This window comes from Lissotriton vulgaris, chromosome 4_1 (assembly GCF_964263255.1).
Source record: "Lissotriton vulgaris chromosome 4_1, aLisVul1.2, whole genome shotgun sequence".
NCBI lineage: Eukaryota > Metazoa > Chordata > Amphibia > Caudata > Salamandridae > Lissotriton > Lissotriton vulgaris.
Window position 1 is genome coordinate 1,867,637,506 of NC_141691.1, and position 18,051 is coordinate 1,867,655,556.

At 44.4% G+C, this 18,051-nt stretch overlaps 1 protein-coding gene across 1 annotated transcript in view; it reads left to right on the top strand.

Annotated features, from left to right (window-relative positions):
* FAM91A1 (family with sequence similarity 91 member A1) overlaps window positions 1–18,051 on the top strand; it is a 261,796-nt gene that overhangs the window by 53,364 nt on the left and 190,381 nt on the right. The window contains exons 5-8 of the mRNA XM_086966190.1: window positions 1–68; window positions 8,714–8,827; window positions 10,139–10,229; window positions 12,966–13,028. Coding sequence (XP_086822316.1) covers window positions 1–68; window positions 8,714–8,827; window positions 10,139–10,229; window positions 12,966–13,028 — 336 coding nt within the window. The remainder of the gene's footprint in view (window positions 69–8,713; window positions 8,828–10,138; window positions 10,230–12,965; window positions 13,029–18,051) is intronic.

Consider the following 18,051-nt stretch of genomic DNA (forward strand, 5'->3'; position numbering starts at 1 on the left):
GTTTAAGACTTCTTGGCATAGGAAGAAACCAATACATTGACCTAATGAACCAATGTAGATCTTCAAAAGTAAGTGTTTTCTTATATTTGTAATTATGTGCAGTAAACAATTGTAAAGACGGATTCTCCGATTTCTCGGTGTGTACCTTTATATTTGTGATTGTGTAATTCCTTGTTAGGGACTCCTTCTGCTGTTATCACTTTTCTGTTCATCAATGTATTGATTAGTGGCACACATACCTACTTTTCATGCCTTCTCTTTCCTCTTTCATTCTGTCCTTTCCGTCCTTTCTTCTTCTCTCTCCTCTTAATTACCAGACGCTTCAACATTCCATAACGTTCACTTACCCTTCCTCTTGTCCTTTTCTCTCTTTTCCATACCTTGCCCAATACCTCTCCCTTGGAATCCTTAGAGTTCTTATGGTCTCTGTAGGAAAGTGCCCCTTTTTGCACAGTTACCCCCTAACGTTTTGCCAGAACCCTGATGCTGAGACCCGGCTACCTGTGTTTTTTCACAAAACTGCACCTTTGTTTCCACAATTGGCACGCCTCGGGCCACATGTAAGTCCCTTGTAAAAGTTACCCCCGGTACCAGAGAGGGCATTTGAGTGCTGCAACATGTATTATGCTACCCTCAGAGACCCCTCAACTTAACACCCACAAACTGCCATTGCAGGCTGTGTGTGTTATGGTGCAGACCAAACTAAAGAGTCCACATAGCACACATCCCTGGGTGCCATGCCCACCAACACTGCCTTTGGCATGGGTAAGTCACCTATCTAGCAGGCCTTACAGCCCTAAGGCAGGGTGCACCATACCACAGATGAGGTCATTGCTGCATGAGCACTATGCCCCTAAGTGTCTGTGCCATTCACAGACCCTGCAGGTGCAGTGAAGCTGTTTTGAGTGCATGAGCTGGGAGTTTGTCAGTACGAACCTCACAGCTCCAAGATGGCTTTATTGAAATCTGGAACGTTTTGGTACCAATCATCTCAGTGTAATAGACCCACACTGATGCCAGTGTTGTATTTATTCAAAACTGTACTCAAAGAGCATGTTAGAGATGCCCCCTGAAAAAAACAAACTTCTAGTGTATCACCAGCCACCATCAGGCAGGTATCTGAACTTATGGGGTGAGAGCCTTTGTGCTCTTGGAGGTCAGAAACAATGCCTGCTCTGGGTAGAGGTGCTTCACACCACCCCCTGCCAGGAACAGCAACACTTGGTGGTGAGCCCAGTGGCGTAACACAGGTCCCCGCAGCCCCTGTGGTGTGGCGAGCCCCCAAACCGCATGGGGCCCCCTCAGCACAGAATTCTAGTCGGAGAGCTCCCGAATTATTCTGGAGAGGGTCCCTCCACCTACCTTGAAGGGGGGCCCCCTCAAGTTTTTTTACACCAGTGTGTGAGCCTCAAGGGCTCTCACCTTTTGATGAGCTGATTTGGACAGCTCCAACTAGTGAAGATGCCTTCCCCTCTTGTCCAGGCCCCACGTTTGCTTACTAATTTTCCCAACTGTCCTGCTACCAAAGTAGGAGTATCCACCTTAGCCTGGCGCACCACTACGGTCTCCAGGAGCCGAGGTGAACCCCTGTCTTAGAAATTCTGGAATCGGAGAAATAGACCCAATAGGAACAGGGATGTGCCCCTCTCCTCAAAGGGAAGGGGCACCCAAAGGGTGCAAAGAAGTCCCACTCAAGCATTTTCCCCTTTTGAATACCTGGCAGTAGTGATCTGGTGCCTTCCCAATAAATATTTTAAAATTAACATGGGCAAACAATCTAGTGTGGAGCGATATATTATTCACAACTCTTCTCAACTCAAGGATCCAACAGATCATATCTTCATTGTTTAGCCGAACACTGTGCTAATGTGTCATAAGTGCTGCGGCAATATCAGTTTTCATTCCATTGAAGTTCTCATTATTGTAGATTGGTTGGCCCTCCTCCAGATCATATCCTTTTTAGGCCTCGCCTGAGCCAGCTTGCATGGGCTGCACTGCGAGGCATTTAGTAAGGGCTTTTGAACTCTAAACACACACTTGTGCGCGTGCTTTTTTTAAATTAACCTACAATTGGCCTGTGCATGTGTCTTTCTTAAAAAGACTTTTGCAAGAACAACAAGTGATGGACTGAATGTGGATCAATGTTACACACTCCCCCAGTCAAAAGATCTGGGCCCAAATCCATCGTTTTTTTGCACTCCACACCACCCTGGGTTAGACAATGGCGATATGCAAATCAGCTCTGACCCTGTTGCCCCATGGGAACAGTCCAGTCCGAACTACAAAAGCCATGTCCTTCCCAGAACGGAATCAAGCATCCGAGGACCGGACCGGTTTCGAGGTAACACCTCTCATCAGCCCGGCTAGCTTGACTCCAAGTGGTGTGGAGTGCCTGGGACCCACGTCTGGGCATCCCCAGCGCACTTAGCACTTTCTTAAAAAGACAGCACACAATTGGTCCAAGGCAGGTGATTGTCCCGCCTTCTTTGTTCCCTGGCCTAGGGTGCTTGGGAGCAAGCATCAATGCTATCTGTTTCCAATTATAGCGTTCGCGTTAATTGGAAACAGATGGCGCTTGCGATTTCCTTGTTTGCCCTTAAGAGTAAACCTCGCGGCCGCCATGAGCACTGCCTCTGGCTAAAGCTCTGAAAATGAAGACTACACAAGGCGTCCTAGATTTACAAGGAGTTTCCTCTTTTAGTTTGGCAATTAACCCAGGCAAATGTCAGTAATATTAGCACATGTCCACATTTCACTTTTCTACCCAAACCAACAGTTTTATTTAACAACATTTGGATGATGAAAGAGTGGTGAAAAAAACTTCACTTTACCAGCCTGCAGCCTGAATGCGAGCCCGCCCCCAAGGCCCCGTGACCTTCTAGCGGGTGTTTTTTTGGGCATCGAGGCCGCACACCTGTTATCCGACTAACCCTCCAGCAACAACATTGTTAAGCGATGTTGTGACTTTGGGCGCCAGAACCTATTTTTAAAACAAATTAAGCACATCACTCTATCATCTAACCGCCAATGGATCAATCATCCATACACCCATACTTTCAACTGCTTCAATCATCCAAGGCAGTCGTCTGGTCCTGCAGGCATCCATCTGTCCTAGATAGCTTCTGGCTTTCACTTATCCACCCGTCCATGTACGCATTCACCAGAACATCATTCATAGACATGCAATCCATCCATCCATCCATCCATCCATCCATCCATCCATCCATCCATCCATCCATCCATCCATCCATCCATCCATCCATCCATCCATCCATCCATCCATCCATCCATCCATCCACACCCAGACACACTCTCCTATACAGGCATCCACCAATCCATCCATCCATCCATCCATCCATCCATCCATCCATCCATCCATCCATCCATCCATCCACACCCAGACACACTCTCCTATACAGGCATCCACCAATCCATCCATCCATCCATCCACACCCAGACACACTCTCCTATACAGGCATCCACCAATCCATCCATCCATCCATCCATCCATCCATCCATCCATCCATCCATCCATCCATCCATCCATCCATCCATCCATCCACACCCAGACACACTCTCCTATACAGGCATCCACCAATCCATCCATCCATCCATCCATCCATCCATCCATCCATCCATCCATCCATCCATCCATCCATCCATCCACACCCAGACACACTCTCCTATACAGGCATCCACCAATCCATCCATCCATCCATCCATCCACACCCAGACACACTCTCCTATACAGGCATCCACCAATCCATCCATCCATCCATCCATCCATCCATCCATCCATCCATCCATCCATCCATCCACACCCAGACACACTCTCCTATACAGGCATCCACCAATCCATCCATCCATCCATCCATCCATCCATCCATCCATCCATCCATCCATCCATCCACACCCAGACACACTCTCCTATACAGGCATCCACCAATCCATCCATCCATCCATCCATCCATCCATCCATCCATCCATCCACACCCAGACACACTCTCCTATACAGGCATCCACCAATCCATCAATATATTAATTCACCAGAGCATCTAGCCATCTCATGCAATCTACCATCCACACTTCCCTGCCTCCATCTTTCCTCGCACCCATCCATGTTTCCACTCACCAAAACCTTAGATTAATCTTCAAGTGCTCGCCCATAAACCATGCTCAGCCTTATTAGAATTTGGCACTGTCTTGCTATGCATGAATGCTCATGTTTTTGGCGAGGCCATAAAAAGTCCCCAGCTTGAAGAGTTTGTAGAGCTTGAGAGAGTATGTGGCTTAACGGCCAGAGCTGCCGTCTTTGGAACTGGGCAACCAGGTTTGAGTCTGTGAGTCGGCGCAACATCCTGTGTTTCTGTGCAAATAAATCCTTTAATCGCCCGTGCCTATCAAAAAAAATAATGTATACTTGTGTAACGTAACTGGTGCTTATGAAAGGGCTCCAATACTTTCGTGTCGAGTTTGTCTAACACTGCATGAAGTGAAGGCATGCAGACAGCGACAGTCTTCGCGTTAACGACCCCTCACCCGCTATTCATAGACAATGATTCAACACTAGTATTTAAAAGAAGAAAATGTCGGTTGTAAATCATTAAAGTGTTTTAAACACAATACAGAAACACAAAAGTAAACATTAGGAAACGGATACTAAACATCCTGCTATTCGGTTTAAAACAAAGCACCACCTGAAAAAAAATTTAAGATGTTCGGGCACGCTCAAAAGTGGTGCTTTAGGTATACGTATGTAATTACGTACGCATATTAAAATGTTGTGTCTGAGGCTTCCCTGCATTAATTTTGCATTATTGTTAATAAGCGCCTGTGATGTAATCACATTCATACATTCTCCATGTAATACCACACACTACCACAAAATTAAATGTCACATAATTACACTCTATTAAAGGCAACATAAAAAACTCCACATAATAACACTATGCCACATAAATACACGCCACATAATTACACTGTACTCTATGCAGCATAAATACACTCCTCATAATACCACTCACTGTGACATAGTTACACATCACATAATTACACCCAACACAACATAAATACACGCCACATACCACTAACTACCACATAATTACAAGCCACATAATTACACTCTACTCAATGCAACTTAAATACACTCCACATATTACGAATAAGTACCACATAATTACAAGTCACATAATTACTCTGCTTAATGCAACTTCAATACACTCCACATACCACTAAATACCACATAATTACAAGCCACATAATTAAACTCTACTCAATGCAACTTAAATGCACTCCACATATTACCACTCAATACCACATAATTACAACACACATAATTACACTCTACTCAATGCATCTTAAATACACTCCACATATTACCACATAGTGCCACATATTTACACACCACATACTTAAACTCTACTCAATGCAACATAAATACACTCCACATAATAACTAAGTGCCATATAATTACACGCTGCATACTTACACTCTGCTTAATGCAACATCAATACACACCACATAATACCACACACTGCCACATAATTAAATGCTACATAATTTAGACTGCACTCAATGCAATATACACTCCAAAGACCACTAAATGCCACATAATTACACACCACACAATTAAACACTACTAACTACAACGTACACTCCACACAATACCACTCAGTGCCACATAATTATATACAACATATTTACACTACACCCAATGCAACATACGCTCCAAACAATACCACTCAGTGCCACATATTTATATGCTACATAAATACACTTCATTCGATGCAACATACACTCAAAATAATACCACTAAGTTCCACATCATTACACGCCACGTGCAATACAAAAAAAGAGAAGATTTTTTTTTTTAAACTAAAATCTTTTTTCATAAGGTTTTTCAGTTATATATAATGTCATCTTCGTTTCTATAAAGGTAACAAAAATGCTTCACACTTTTTCTTATAACTTTTCAACATAATGCACAGCAGCCACAATGCTCTACAACATAGCCAAAAATTCTGCCTAAACACTTAAGGCCCCAAAGGCGAGACCTGTTGGCTATGCCAATGCTTGTTTTTCTTTTCTTATCCACTAGAACTATGGCCTAAACCAATGCAGGAAAATAGAAAGCGAGAAATGGTTTGGTGCATTCATCTTGAGTTGCCATTGCAGGCTTCAAACATTTGTACACATGTTACTAGACCTGCAGGTTTAGTGACTTTAATAATCTACTTCACCTAACTATAATGTGCTTGACCCATAAACTGGTCCCAACATTCTGTGATCCTAGATAATCCTAGTCACCTTTGTATTCATTATCACATATGAAAGCACATTGAAATATGTGAGTTAAAAATGTCTGCCGTACTCAAACTCATTTGTTTGATTTATTCGACTAAACATTTTCTCCAAGTATAATAAGAATTTAGCCTACATATAGGGTGCACATGAAGCGTGGCTTGCCTTTTAGTACACTAATAGCATTGTCATCAGAGTGGTGCAGGAATGTTTCTTAGTTCATGTTTAATAAAAACTCACTTTTAATTAACAAAGTATGATGTGGTAGCACACTGTCCTTTGCCGACAGCACATTTTCCATTGAAATGACCACCAACTTTCCCATTAGCATGCAGTTTTACTCTTAAAACTATATCATGTACGAAAAATAAGGTGTGGAAATGAAGTTTCAGCAAAAATGTTCATCTAATGCACATCACAAGGTTGGGGTTTCTGATGTATTTTAATTATATTAAAATCTTTGTTTCCATTACACAGAATTACAACAAATGTAAATTTCCCAACTACTGAAATATATTTATAAATATTTTTACAGTTCATTTACAAGCTATTTAAATGTTGTTTTGTAAAAAATACCCTGACATCCTAAAGGCTTTCATTTCACACTCCCTCTGTAGCAAGATTGTCAGACAGTTCACTTTACAAAATCCTATAACTTTGCCGTCAGAGGAAAAAAAAAAGTACGCGCAAGTCCCCTAGGATAAATATGCAGCAAATTGTAAGAAGATAAGCTGACATTTCACCTGTATCTTTGAACCTGCGGCTAATGTGACAAGATGAAAAGATGATTTAAAGGCATCTTGCTCATTCACTTTCTGAATGAACAGAACACTCATTCTTTGTCAGCTCATTAAAACGGACTCAGAGGCCCTAAAAATAGCTCAGCCCTGATAAAATCGTAGCAAGATTGTCAGACAGTTCACTTTACAAAATCCTATAACTTTGCCGTCAGAGGAAAAAAAAAAGTACGCGCAAGTCCCCTAGGATAAATATGCAGCAAATTGTAAGAAGACATAAGCTGACATTTCACCTGTATCTTTGAACCTGCGGCTAATGTGACAAGATGAAAAGATGATTTAAAGGCATCTTGCTCATTCACTTTCTGAATGAACAGAACACTCATTCTTTGTCAGCTCATTAAAACGGACTCAGAGGCCCTAAAAATAGCTCAGCCCTGATAAAATCGTACTTGCCTCAGCAAGTGGGCGAATCAGCCTGCATGGTTTACGCTTTGTAAATTGTGGAGGGGTTTTTCCTCACAACAACATCCTTCATCTGAGGTTGCTTCCAGTCACAGCATTTGTTTATTCTCAATTTTGTCAATTCCTTTGTTTAATATCATATCAAAAGAGTAGCTCGTGAAAACTGTTGGTATATTTCACTTATTTGTATGTTCCAGTAATAATCATGTTCTCTTATTCCATACATGTTCTACATCTAATTGTACCCATAATGGGAGCACCAATATTTAATTACACAAGTTGGAGATTTAAAACACATATGTATAAACATAATAAACAACAACCAGTTGGCCTTTACTACTAGCCCAGAGGGCTAAACAAACATTGTAGACTGCCCTGTATGGAATCAGCAACATTTTACCATATTTTAAACAAAAACTACTCAAAACAATGTTCAGGAGTTATGCATGTATACTCTAAGATGAAGAGGAAACGTAAGAATATAACTATAAATGTATATTTATAATGTGATATAAGTGACAATTAAGTTTTTTAGAAGAAAATAACTAGATTTAGAGGTTGACATAGAGGATCTGAAGGGTAGAAGCTAACGGGTATCATTCGAAAATATTGCATCATGAAAAGGACATTAAAAAAAATCTTCGTTGGGAAGGAAAGAAACGATAAATTCACAATGCATAGTGCAGTAACTGAGAACATTGAAGGTGATTCTGGAGGGATCTATTTGTCCTGAGCAGATAAGAAATGTACTTGAGTGACTTTTATGTCATCACATTCAATCTCTGGCATATTTTGAAAATATTTTGATATAATCCTTTTTTATAAAATGCAAATTCATTACTTTTGGACTTTAGACGTCTGAACAAAGAAAGAATGAGCTAAAAAAATGGTCAGTGCAATAAATTACACTACTTGTAGAATATGGACAGCACTACAGATTGCATTAGTATTGTATATAGTGGCTTAAGATGATATTAGCCCTGTGATGACCAAGTTGATAGTAGACAATGCATATATAGGACAGGACATGACGAGGTTAATTGAGATTTACTGTCCGTGGGTGCAAAATGGAGTTAATCTCCCATTGTTTTTTTTCACAAATTTATCATTTAATAAATATATTATTGTAAGGAACAGCTTGTGATGTTTTGGTTTAACTGCCAATGGTGATTCTTATTATGGGCAATCTCAAATGGACTGTACTACTCTAGAAATTTTTCAGAAGGAAAACCGCACGGGATCTCCTACCTGTTAAACCAGTGGACATCGCTGTGGAGCCTTGGTGGGTGGTGCAGGCTGGCTATATCACAGAAGATGACATTAGGGTATGTTTTATTTGTTATATTGATGTGTTCTATAAACAACCTGTGTTTTACTGGGGGTTACGGCACAAACCTGTTTTTTGCATAGAGATTCTGTAAACGTTTTTTTAATTTGAGGGGAATGTTTCTATATCCAAGCTTTTGGCCCCAGAGACCGCGTCTTCACTGTCTTCATTCGGTTAGGTCAAAATGTTTTTCTGGTAATGCAGTTTTGGGATCTGTGCTAGTTTCATATAATGTTCACTGGTATCCAGCTGACAGTAAACAACTTTCTATAGTCTGTAACTTTCATCATCACAGAAAGGGGCAAGTACTTTGTTCAGCCCTTGGCATCATCCTGGTAAGATAGAAACTAGGAAAACGTATTTACACTAATGTAAATTTTTTAGTGATTTTCAGAAGAAGTCACAATTTGTTTTAATTGACATGAAGTAAATTATCGATTGGTGAGATACTGAGTCTGTCTTCCAAATTCCAATAATTTTTGGTATCTCTCCAAAGGAACCATTATCTTTTCTGATAAATACCTAGATTGGTAGGGATGCAGGGTGCCTCCATGCCTTGCATATGTACAAACATAGCTTGTAATCATGAGCACCCATTGTCAATGTGTTCTATTAAATATAGTTTTGGAACTGGTTGTACTATATAGTAAGTAGTTCCATAGCCCTAGCTTACTCTGCACCTAATGGCACCATTATCTCTATTAAGTTTAATAAAGTTACATTTAATTGGTGTGTGACAAGGTATTAGATAATCAGGATTGATTTCATTTTTTCAAACGTTGTCTTAAATCTGGTTCCATGGCACTTTCAATGCTTCTGCATCTGATCCCTGTGCAAACATTTGATTTGTCAATGGATTTCTTCAAGACAAATCTTTTTTGCCATCTCTCCTCTTTACCTTAGCGCTTAATTATTTTCTTTCTTATTTCTCAGCCTGAGCACAAATGTCCTAATATGTTGCAGGTCTGTGACACTTGCTAAGATTTCTGTAAGTGTAACATGCATTCAAAAAAGCACTGACAATGTGCTGGTCCTTTACCATTCGGTTATCCCCTACTTTACATTTCTAAAGTTTGAGACCTCTATTCCTTACATGTTCACTAGTAAGGCATTTTATTACAGTAAAAAACGAACCAACAAAAAATATATATGTGTGTGTATGTATGTATGTATATATATATATATATGTGTGTATATAACGTTTTATTCAATAGAAACTATGTGCCAAAATACTCAGTCAAGGAGATGTTTCTTAATAAATGTATATTTGTAAACGTATTATTACATTCTTTGTTTTTTCTTTGGATAGATTTGCAGTACACCTGAAAAAAAGGCAATTGACAAGATCATTGACAAAGGTCCTCAACTTGCTGGTTCTTTAGAGCACAGTGTGGTTCACAGTAAGTGCTTTACAAGTATATTGTTGACATTGGTGATAGACAATTTCTCCACTAAACCTTTATTGGACTAGCTGGAAATATAATGTAGCAATAGCACAACTCATTATCTTTCTATATCCAGAAGCCCCCTTCTTCAGATGACCGTGCTATATTAATCAGGATTCAAAGCTGCAAAGTACCATTACCATCCTATCATCACTGCATATTATTTTCACTTAGTCCAATAAAAGGTATGAAATGATCTGAAAACAGTAGCTTTTCACCTGGCATCTGCCGACCCCTGGGTTTGGTGACGCCTACGTGTAGAATATGGGCAACACTACAGGTTGCATTAGTGTGTCACATAGTGATTCATGGGGGTCTGCGAATACTTTGAAAATGACTTGATATTACCAGATTAAAAAGGTTTGGCGATATAATGATATATGTGCAAAATGTACATTTTTTACACTTGTGTAAACATGAAGGCATCTGACATTTTAGGCTAAAATTGAAACTGTTATACTTAACTTGGGTTGTGGGAGCAGAGCAAGTACAATAGACAAAATCTAGTATGGGCAATTAATGATTTAAATGGGGTGGATTGGCATAGTTAATTGCAGCACTGCTATGCACAGACAAATCAGGTCTCAATAAAATCAACTCGCTATAGCGAGCCAGATTTAATCAGGATGAGCTTTATTTAGGGCCTACTCGCCCGTTCTGGCGAACTGATAACAGGTGTGCTGCTTGCTCACAAATAAAGTGAGCTATAAAGATGCCTTTAAATCGTGTTATCTTGTCACATTTGCTTGGCTTTTAGAAGCAGAGTTCAAAATTCAGTTTGCCTTTCCTACATTTACTTTTCTCTCTGCGAAGTTAGAGGATTTAAGGGAACAATCGCGCTGTACAAAGCATGTGAAATGAAAGGCTGTAAAATGTCAGGCTTTTTTCTAACACATCACTGAAATGGCTAATAAGTGAACTGTTAAAACATTTCAAATATATTTCACTAGTTATTAAGACACATTTTTATAATTCTGTGTGAAAAAGATATTTATATAATCACTAGCAGCCCGCCCCAGCGTTGCCTGGGGCAGAAGGGGGCTGCGGGCTGCATTATCCCAGGGCAGAACTCCCTCCCGCCCTGGACTTCAGCAACGCGGCGGTGCACCCGCGGACTCCCTCCCGCCCCCGCCTCCCGCCTCCCGCCCGGACTTCAGCAACACGGCGGTGCACCCGCCGACTCCCTCGCGCCCGGACTTCAGCAACACGGCGGTGCAGCCGCCGACTCCCTCCCCCCGCCCCCGCAACGTACCTCTCACTGCTCCTCCGCTTCCCGCCAGCTCCTCCCCGCGCTGCCACTGCTCCTCCGGTTCTCTCATACCGGCGCTGTTGTCCTCCGGCTCTTCCTGGTTCTGCTTCTCACCGCTCCTCCCCTCACTCAGACGTCGCGCGGCTCTTCCTGGTTCTGGTGAACGCCGGCCGCTCCTCCCCTCACGCAGACGTCGCGGCCGGCGCTAGTTGCAAGGGACTACTTTGTTTTTAAATTTTAATTTACGTTTTAATTTTATTTTATGGAGCCTATGTCCATCTACACACCCTGAGGATTACAAAAATGTATTGGGTGTGTGGATTGGCGCTGTGGTTCCCGAGTTTACCTTGCCAAAAGGTGCAAGTTCTCTCTTTATAATAGTAGTATAGAAAACAAATTAGTATACTTTACGTGGTGATGTGCACATTTTAAATATTTTTGATGAAACCCAATTTCCAAAACATTGTTTATGCGCTATTTAGTTTTATCAGTAAAACTACATGTTAGTGGTAAGGTTTTGTGGCCATTTCATTTTGAAATATGCTATTTTAAATAACCGTGCACTACCACGTCATGCTTTAGTAATATATTTATGAACAGTGAGTTTTTAAACATGAACTGGAAATTATTCCTGCCCAGATGACAATGCTATTAGTGAACTAAAAGACAGGCCAGATATAAGCTAGTAAATAAAAATAGTTTTTTTGCACAGCAGAAATAGTGAACTTGCATATTTATAGGTGCTCTCTTATGTGATAATGAAGAAAAATGTGGCTCCATAAGACAAAATATTTGCCTAGGATCACACAGTTTGAGGTTAATACACAGGTGAAGTATATTACAGTTAGGTTGAGAAGATTATTCAAGCAAATATTACAAATATTACAAAGGGATATGCTAGAGTGTTCAACATCACACTGTCGTTTAGAAATAAAACTATATTTAAAAAAACTCCATCATTCCTATTACAATTTCAATTTTCATATTTGTAATTGTGAATCAAATACAATATTTCCTAATTTGTGTATTTGATTGATGTATACTTGGTTTCACATTTCTGTGTAGTGATTAAACTAAAACTGTGCTTATCTTTTGTTTCCCACCACTAAAATGGAATAATGTCCATCCCCCCCTTTGAAATTCTAATTTGTTGTTCTGCAATCTTCTTTTGTCTTTGTACTTTGAAGCTATAGATATCAGACGTCTGAGCTCAGGCAGTGACAATTTTACAAACGTATTTATTATTAAATATTAGTTTCTGAGGCTTAACAAATCACAAACTCTGCATTTGTATTGTTGTATACACTAACCCTTTATAATTCAGGCCTGGCTTGACAGTTTGAATGAAACATTTTGAAGTGAATAAGTTGTGATGTTATGGCAGCATTAATTTATTTTGTGTTTTTGTGTACTATCGTTGAATTTGTCTTTTTTGTTTTTAGGCCTGTACAACAAGGGATTTATTTATCTTGATGTTCCAATATCTGATGACAGTTGCATAGCAGGTTAGTATTCTTTTTTGTAGCAGTTTATGATATCTGGACACAATTACTGCTCTTGTTTAGGGGATGCAAATTAATTAGATGCCACAAATGTTTCAGTTCTGAATAAGAAAGAAGTTGCCAGGTTGATGCAGATGAAGCTAATTTATGAAATGTACAGTAGCTGGATACGGTGTGAAACCGCATTACGCAGAGTAACAAGGTGGGCAATAGAGGTTAGCAGCTAGTCACGGTCATACTGAGTGGGAATGAAAAGGATAATATGGCTAAAGGAACGCCCATCAATAAATAGTTCATGCAGAATCATGTAAACCAATTCATACACATTCAACTTTGCAGACTTCGAACAGTATCTACTCTGCAATAAGAGCTGGATTTTTCCTATCAAACTTGTGGGTACTTATAGATGAGCATATATATATCAACTTGGGTGCCATATCTAATGGCCATCAAAAATGTAAGTTTTTTGCATTATGTGCAAGGTATATATGCACTAGCACTTTGATACTAAAAAAACTTGTTTACAGGCATAGCTCGGCCAACCATTCATGTTGTATTAATTTCAGCTATGATGAAATAGCTGGCTTATTTTTGACACGAGCACTTTATAAGCACTTGCACTTTAACTTTAAATTTGCACAAATGTTTCCCCATACACAATATTTGCTGAACTATGAATAACTGTTTTGATTTTAATGCAGTTTATTCCCCTATGTGTCGCTATCCAGCTTTGGAAGTATACTATCTCATTCAGGCACTTGGCTCGGTATATACAATGATTATCTGACTATGCACACAAGTGTGAGAGGGATGGGCTGTTCAATCAATCAAGGTGTCACTGTCAATCAATCAATCAATGACATTTATAGAGCGCGCTACATACCCGTAGGGTCTCAAGGCGCTGGGGGTGGGTGGGGTGCCGCTACTGCTCGAACAGCCAGGTCTTCAGCTTCTTCCTGAAGGAGAGGTGGTCTTGGGTCAGGCGAAGGTCGGTCGGGAGGGAGTTCCAGGTCTTGGCGGCCAGGTAGGAGAAGGACCTTCCTCCTGTAGTCGCTCTTCGGGTGCGGGGGACGGCGGCGAGGGCGTGGTTGGCTGATCGGAGGTGGCGTTTGGGAGCGTAGAAGTTGACTCGGCTGTTGAGGTAGCTCGGGCCTTGGTCGTGTAGGGCTTTGTGTGCGTGGGTGAGGAGGCGGAAGGTGATTCTTTTGTTGACGGGGAGCCAGTGAAGGTCTCTCAGATGTCCGGAGATGTGGCTGGTTCGTGGGATGTCGAGGATGAGTCTGGCTGAGGCGTTCTGGATCCGCTGGAGTCTCTTCTGGAGCTTGGCGGTGGTACCGGCGTAGAGGGCGTTGCCGTAGTCCAGTCGGCTGGTGACGAGGGCCTGGGTGATCTTCCGTAGCATGCGTAGGATGTTGAAGCACGCCGAGGAGACGTTGTTGACTTGCCTGGTCATGGAGAGGGAGGAGTCCAGGATGAAGCCCAGGTTGCGTGCATGGTCTGTCGGTTTGGGTGCGGTGCCCAGGGCCGGAGGCCACCAGGAGTCGTCCCAGGCGGAGGGTGAGGAGCACAGGATGAGGACCTCCGTCTTGTCCGAGTTCAGTTTCAGGCGGCTGGTCGTCATCCACTCGGCTACCTCTTTCATCCCTTCGTGCAGGTTGGCTCTGGCGGCGGCGGGGTCGTTGGTCAGGGAGAGGATCAGCTAGGTGTCGTCGGCGTAGGAGATTATGTTGAGGTTGTGCTGGCGTGCGATGGCCGCGAGGGGGCTCATGTAGACGTTGAAGAGGGTGGGGCTCAGAGAGGATCCTTGAGGGACGCCGCAGATGACTTCGGTGGCCTCTGACTTGTACGGTGGTAGGCGGACTCTCTGTGTTCTTCCGTCGAGGAAGGAGATGATCCATTCCACCGCCTTGTCCTGGATTCCGACGTTGCTGAGGCGCTGTACTAGGGTGCGGTGGCAGACAGTGTTGAATGCCGCGGAGAGGTCTAGGAGGATGAGGGCCGCTGTTTCTCCGTTGTCCATCAGGGCTCGGATGTCATCGGTGGCGGCGATGAGGGCGGTCTCGGTGCTGTGATTGGCTCGGAAGCCGGACTGTGAGGGGTCGAGGGATCCATTCGCCTCGAGGAAGGCGGCCATCTGCTTGTTGACGGTCTTCTCGATGACTTTGGCTGGAAACGGGAGGAGCGAGATGGGGCGGTAATTCTTGAGTTCGGTGGGGTCCGCTGTGGGTTTCTTGAGTAGAGCGCTGAGTTCGGCGTGCTTCCAGCTCTCAGGGAAGGTGGCGGTGTCCAAGGATGTGTTGATGATGTCTCGCAGATGGGGTGCGATGACATTGTCAGCCTTGTTGAAGACGTGGTGAGGGCAGGGGTCGGTCGGTGATCCGGAGTGGATGGAGTTCATCGTGCGGATGGTGTCTTCGGTGCTGATCGGGGTCCAGGCGTGGAGGGTGGTGGTGGGGGGTGGTTGTTCGGTCTTGGTGTGCGTTGGTTGGTTGTTGAAGCTGTTGTGTATGTCCGCGATCGTGTTGTGGAAGTATGAAGCGAGGGAGTTGCAGAGGTCTTGCGATGGGGTGATGTCGTTGTTTCCTGCGCTGGGGTTGGATAGCTCTTTCACGATGTTGAAGAGTTCCTTGCAGTTGTGTGCGTTGTTGTCCAGCCGGTCCTTGAATGCAGTTTTCTTGGCGGCGCGGATCAGCTGGTGGTGCTTCCGGGTGGCAAGCTTGAAGGAGGTCCTGTTGTCCGGTGTAGGTTCCCTTCTCCAGACTTTCTCGAGGGCTCGGCAGTTCTTCTTGGAGCTCTTGAGTTCGTCGGTGAACCATGGGGCTTTCTTGCTGCCGGGTCTGCTGGGCGGGGTCCTCAGCGGGGCGAGCTCGTCCGCGCAGTTGCTGATCCACTTCGTGAGGTTGTCGGCGGCCTGGCTGGGGTTCGCTGAGCTGGCAGGAGGGTGCTGGCTCAGGGAGGTGGCGAGCTGGTCTGCTGTGATCTTGTTCCAGCTTCTGCGGGCAGCCTGTTGCTGGTGGTGGTGGGTCGTCGTTCTCTTGAAGGTGAAGTGGACGCAGCTGTGGTCCGTCCATTGAAGCTCTGTAGCGTGGCTGAAGTCGATGTCTGTGCTGGAAGAGAAGACTGCGTCGAGTGTGTGTCCGGCGAGGTGGGTGGGGGTGGACACCAGCTGCTTGAGTCCAAGATTGGCGAGGTTGTCGAGCAGGGTGCTGGTGTTGCGGTCGTTGTTGTTCTCCAGGTGGAAGTTGAGGTCCCCCAGGAGGATGTAGTCGGCGGAGGGGAGGGCATGCGGGCTGACTAAGTCGGCGATGTCCTCGCTGAATTGGGTGCGTGGTCCCGGAGGTCGGTAGATCAGGGTGCCTCTGAGGGTGGTGTTCGGGTCGGTGTGGATCTGGAAATGCAGGTGTTCGGCGGTGGTCAGGGTGTTGTCGGTGCTGGTCGTGAGACGGATGGTGTTCCTGTGGATGATGGCGATGCCTCCTCCCATCTGGTTGGCGTTGCGGTCCCTCCGGACGATCTTGTAGCCCTCTGGGATAGCGATGGCGATGTCGGGAGCTGAAGAGGCGTTCATCCAGGTCTCTGTGAGGAAGGCAACGTCGGGGGCAGTGGTGTCTAGGAGGTTCCAGAGTTCGATGGCGTGTCTGTGGACGGAGCGGGTGTTGAGCAGGATGCACTTGAGGTGGGTGCTGCTGGTGTTCGACTTGGCGGGTGTTGGTGCGAGGCAGGTCCGGATGCAGGTGAATTTGCAGGCGTGGCAGCTGAAGGGTCCGTGGGTGCGTCGTGGTGTGGCTTGGTGGCACTCTGGGCGTCGGCCGGTGTTGAGTGCGCTGAGGGTGGCGGCTGAGTACGTCCGGCGGGTCGGTCTGGGTCTTCGAGGTCCAGGGGTCCTGGCACTGGGCGCGGTCCAGGCGCGGACGGGCGTAGACGGGCTCACCTTTGGCGCGCCTTCGGCGCACAATCGGCGCGCCCGCTGCGCGTGACCGCTGCACGGTCGCCATATAAGGCGAAGTGCGCGGGTGGGCGGGGCAGCTGGGAGGCGGGAGCGGGGAGGGAACAGAAGGGAAAAAGGGGCGGGGTCAGCGGTGGTGGCGGGTGGCGGGAAGCGGGGAGCGGGGAGGGAAGGCGGAGGGCGGCGAGGTAGGCGGGCAGACAGGAAGGAGAACGCTAAGACGGGCAGAAACTGACAAAAAATAACAGGCACAAATGGAAAACAGAAATGCTAACACGGGAAAAAAAAAAACCATTGTTACAGGTTCAGGCACGTCAAGTGATCAAGACCGGGGAGATGCTGTGGATTTTGCAATAAAGTACTTGAATTTCAAGCACGCTGTGGTCCATACCTGATAGATAGATAGATATATATATATATATATATATATATATATATATATATATATATATATATATATACTCCAAAGTGTGTCCATCAGTTTGGCTTTGCACTCGACCAACAGCAGCAGAGAGTGGGACTCTCTTTCCGGTACAGGCGGTTGCCGCTTGAATCACTCCGTGCAGGTGTGCCTGACGCGTTTCGAAAGCTCCTCAGCTTTCTCTTCAGAGGCTTTCACGGAGATTCACGCTCCCAATTTCAACAATGCACGCCCTCCAATAAGATGACGATGTTGGCTGAGCATTGTGGGAGTGGTAGTTCTTGTGGATACGGATATTGACTCAGGCAGGGAGTTCCGTCTTAAATCCCTGCTGTTACCCCACATATTCGATGAGGTGTCTCCTCTTCGAGTGGTCCCCTTCTTTCAGGGAGGTGCAAAGCCCCGCGGCAGGACGGCCGCGTTATATGCAAGCTCCAAAGTGTGTCCATCAGTGTGGCTTCGCACTCAACCAACAGCAGCAGAGAGTGGGACTCTCTTTCCAGTACAGGCGGTTGCCGCTTGAATCACTCCGTGCAGGTGTGCCTGACGCGTTTAGAAAGCTCCTCAGCTTTCTCTTCAGAGGCTTTCACGGAGATTCACGCTCCCAATTTCAACAATGCACGCCCTCCAATAAGATGACGATGTTGGCTGAGCATTGT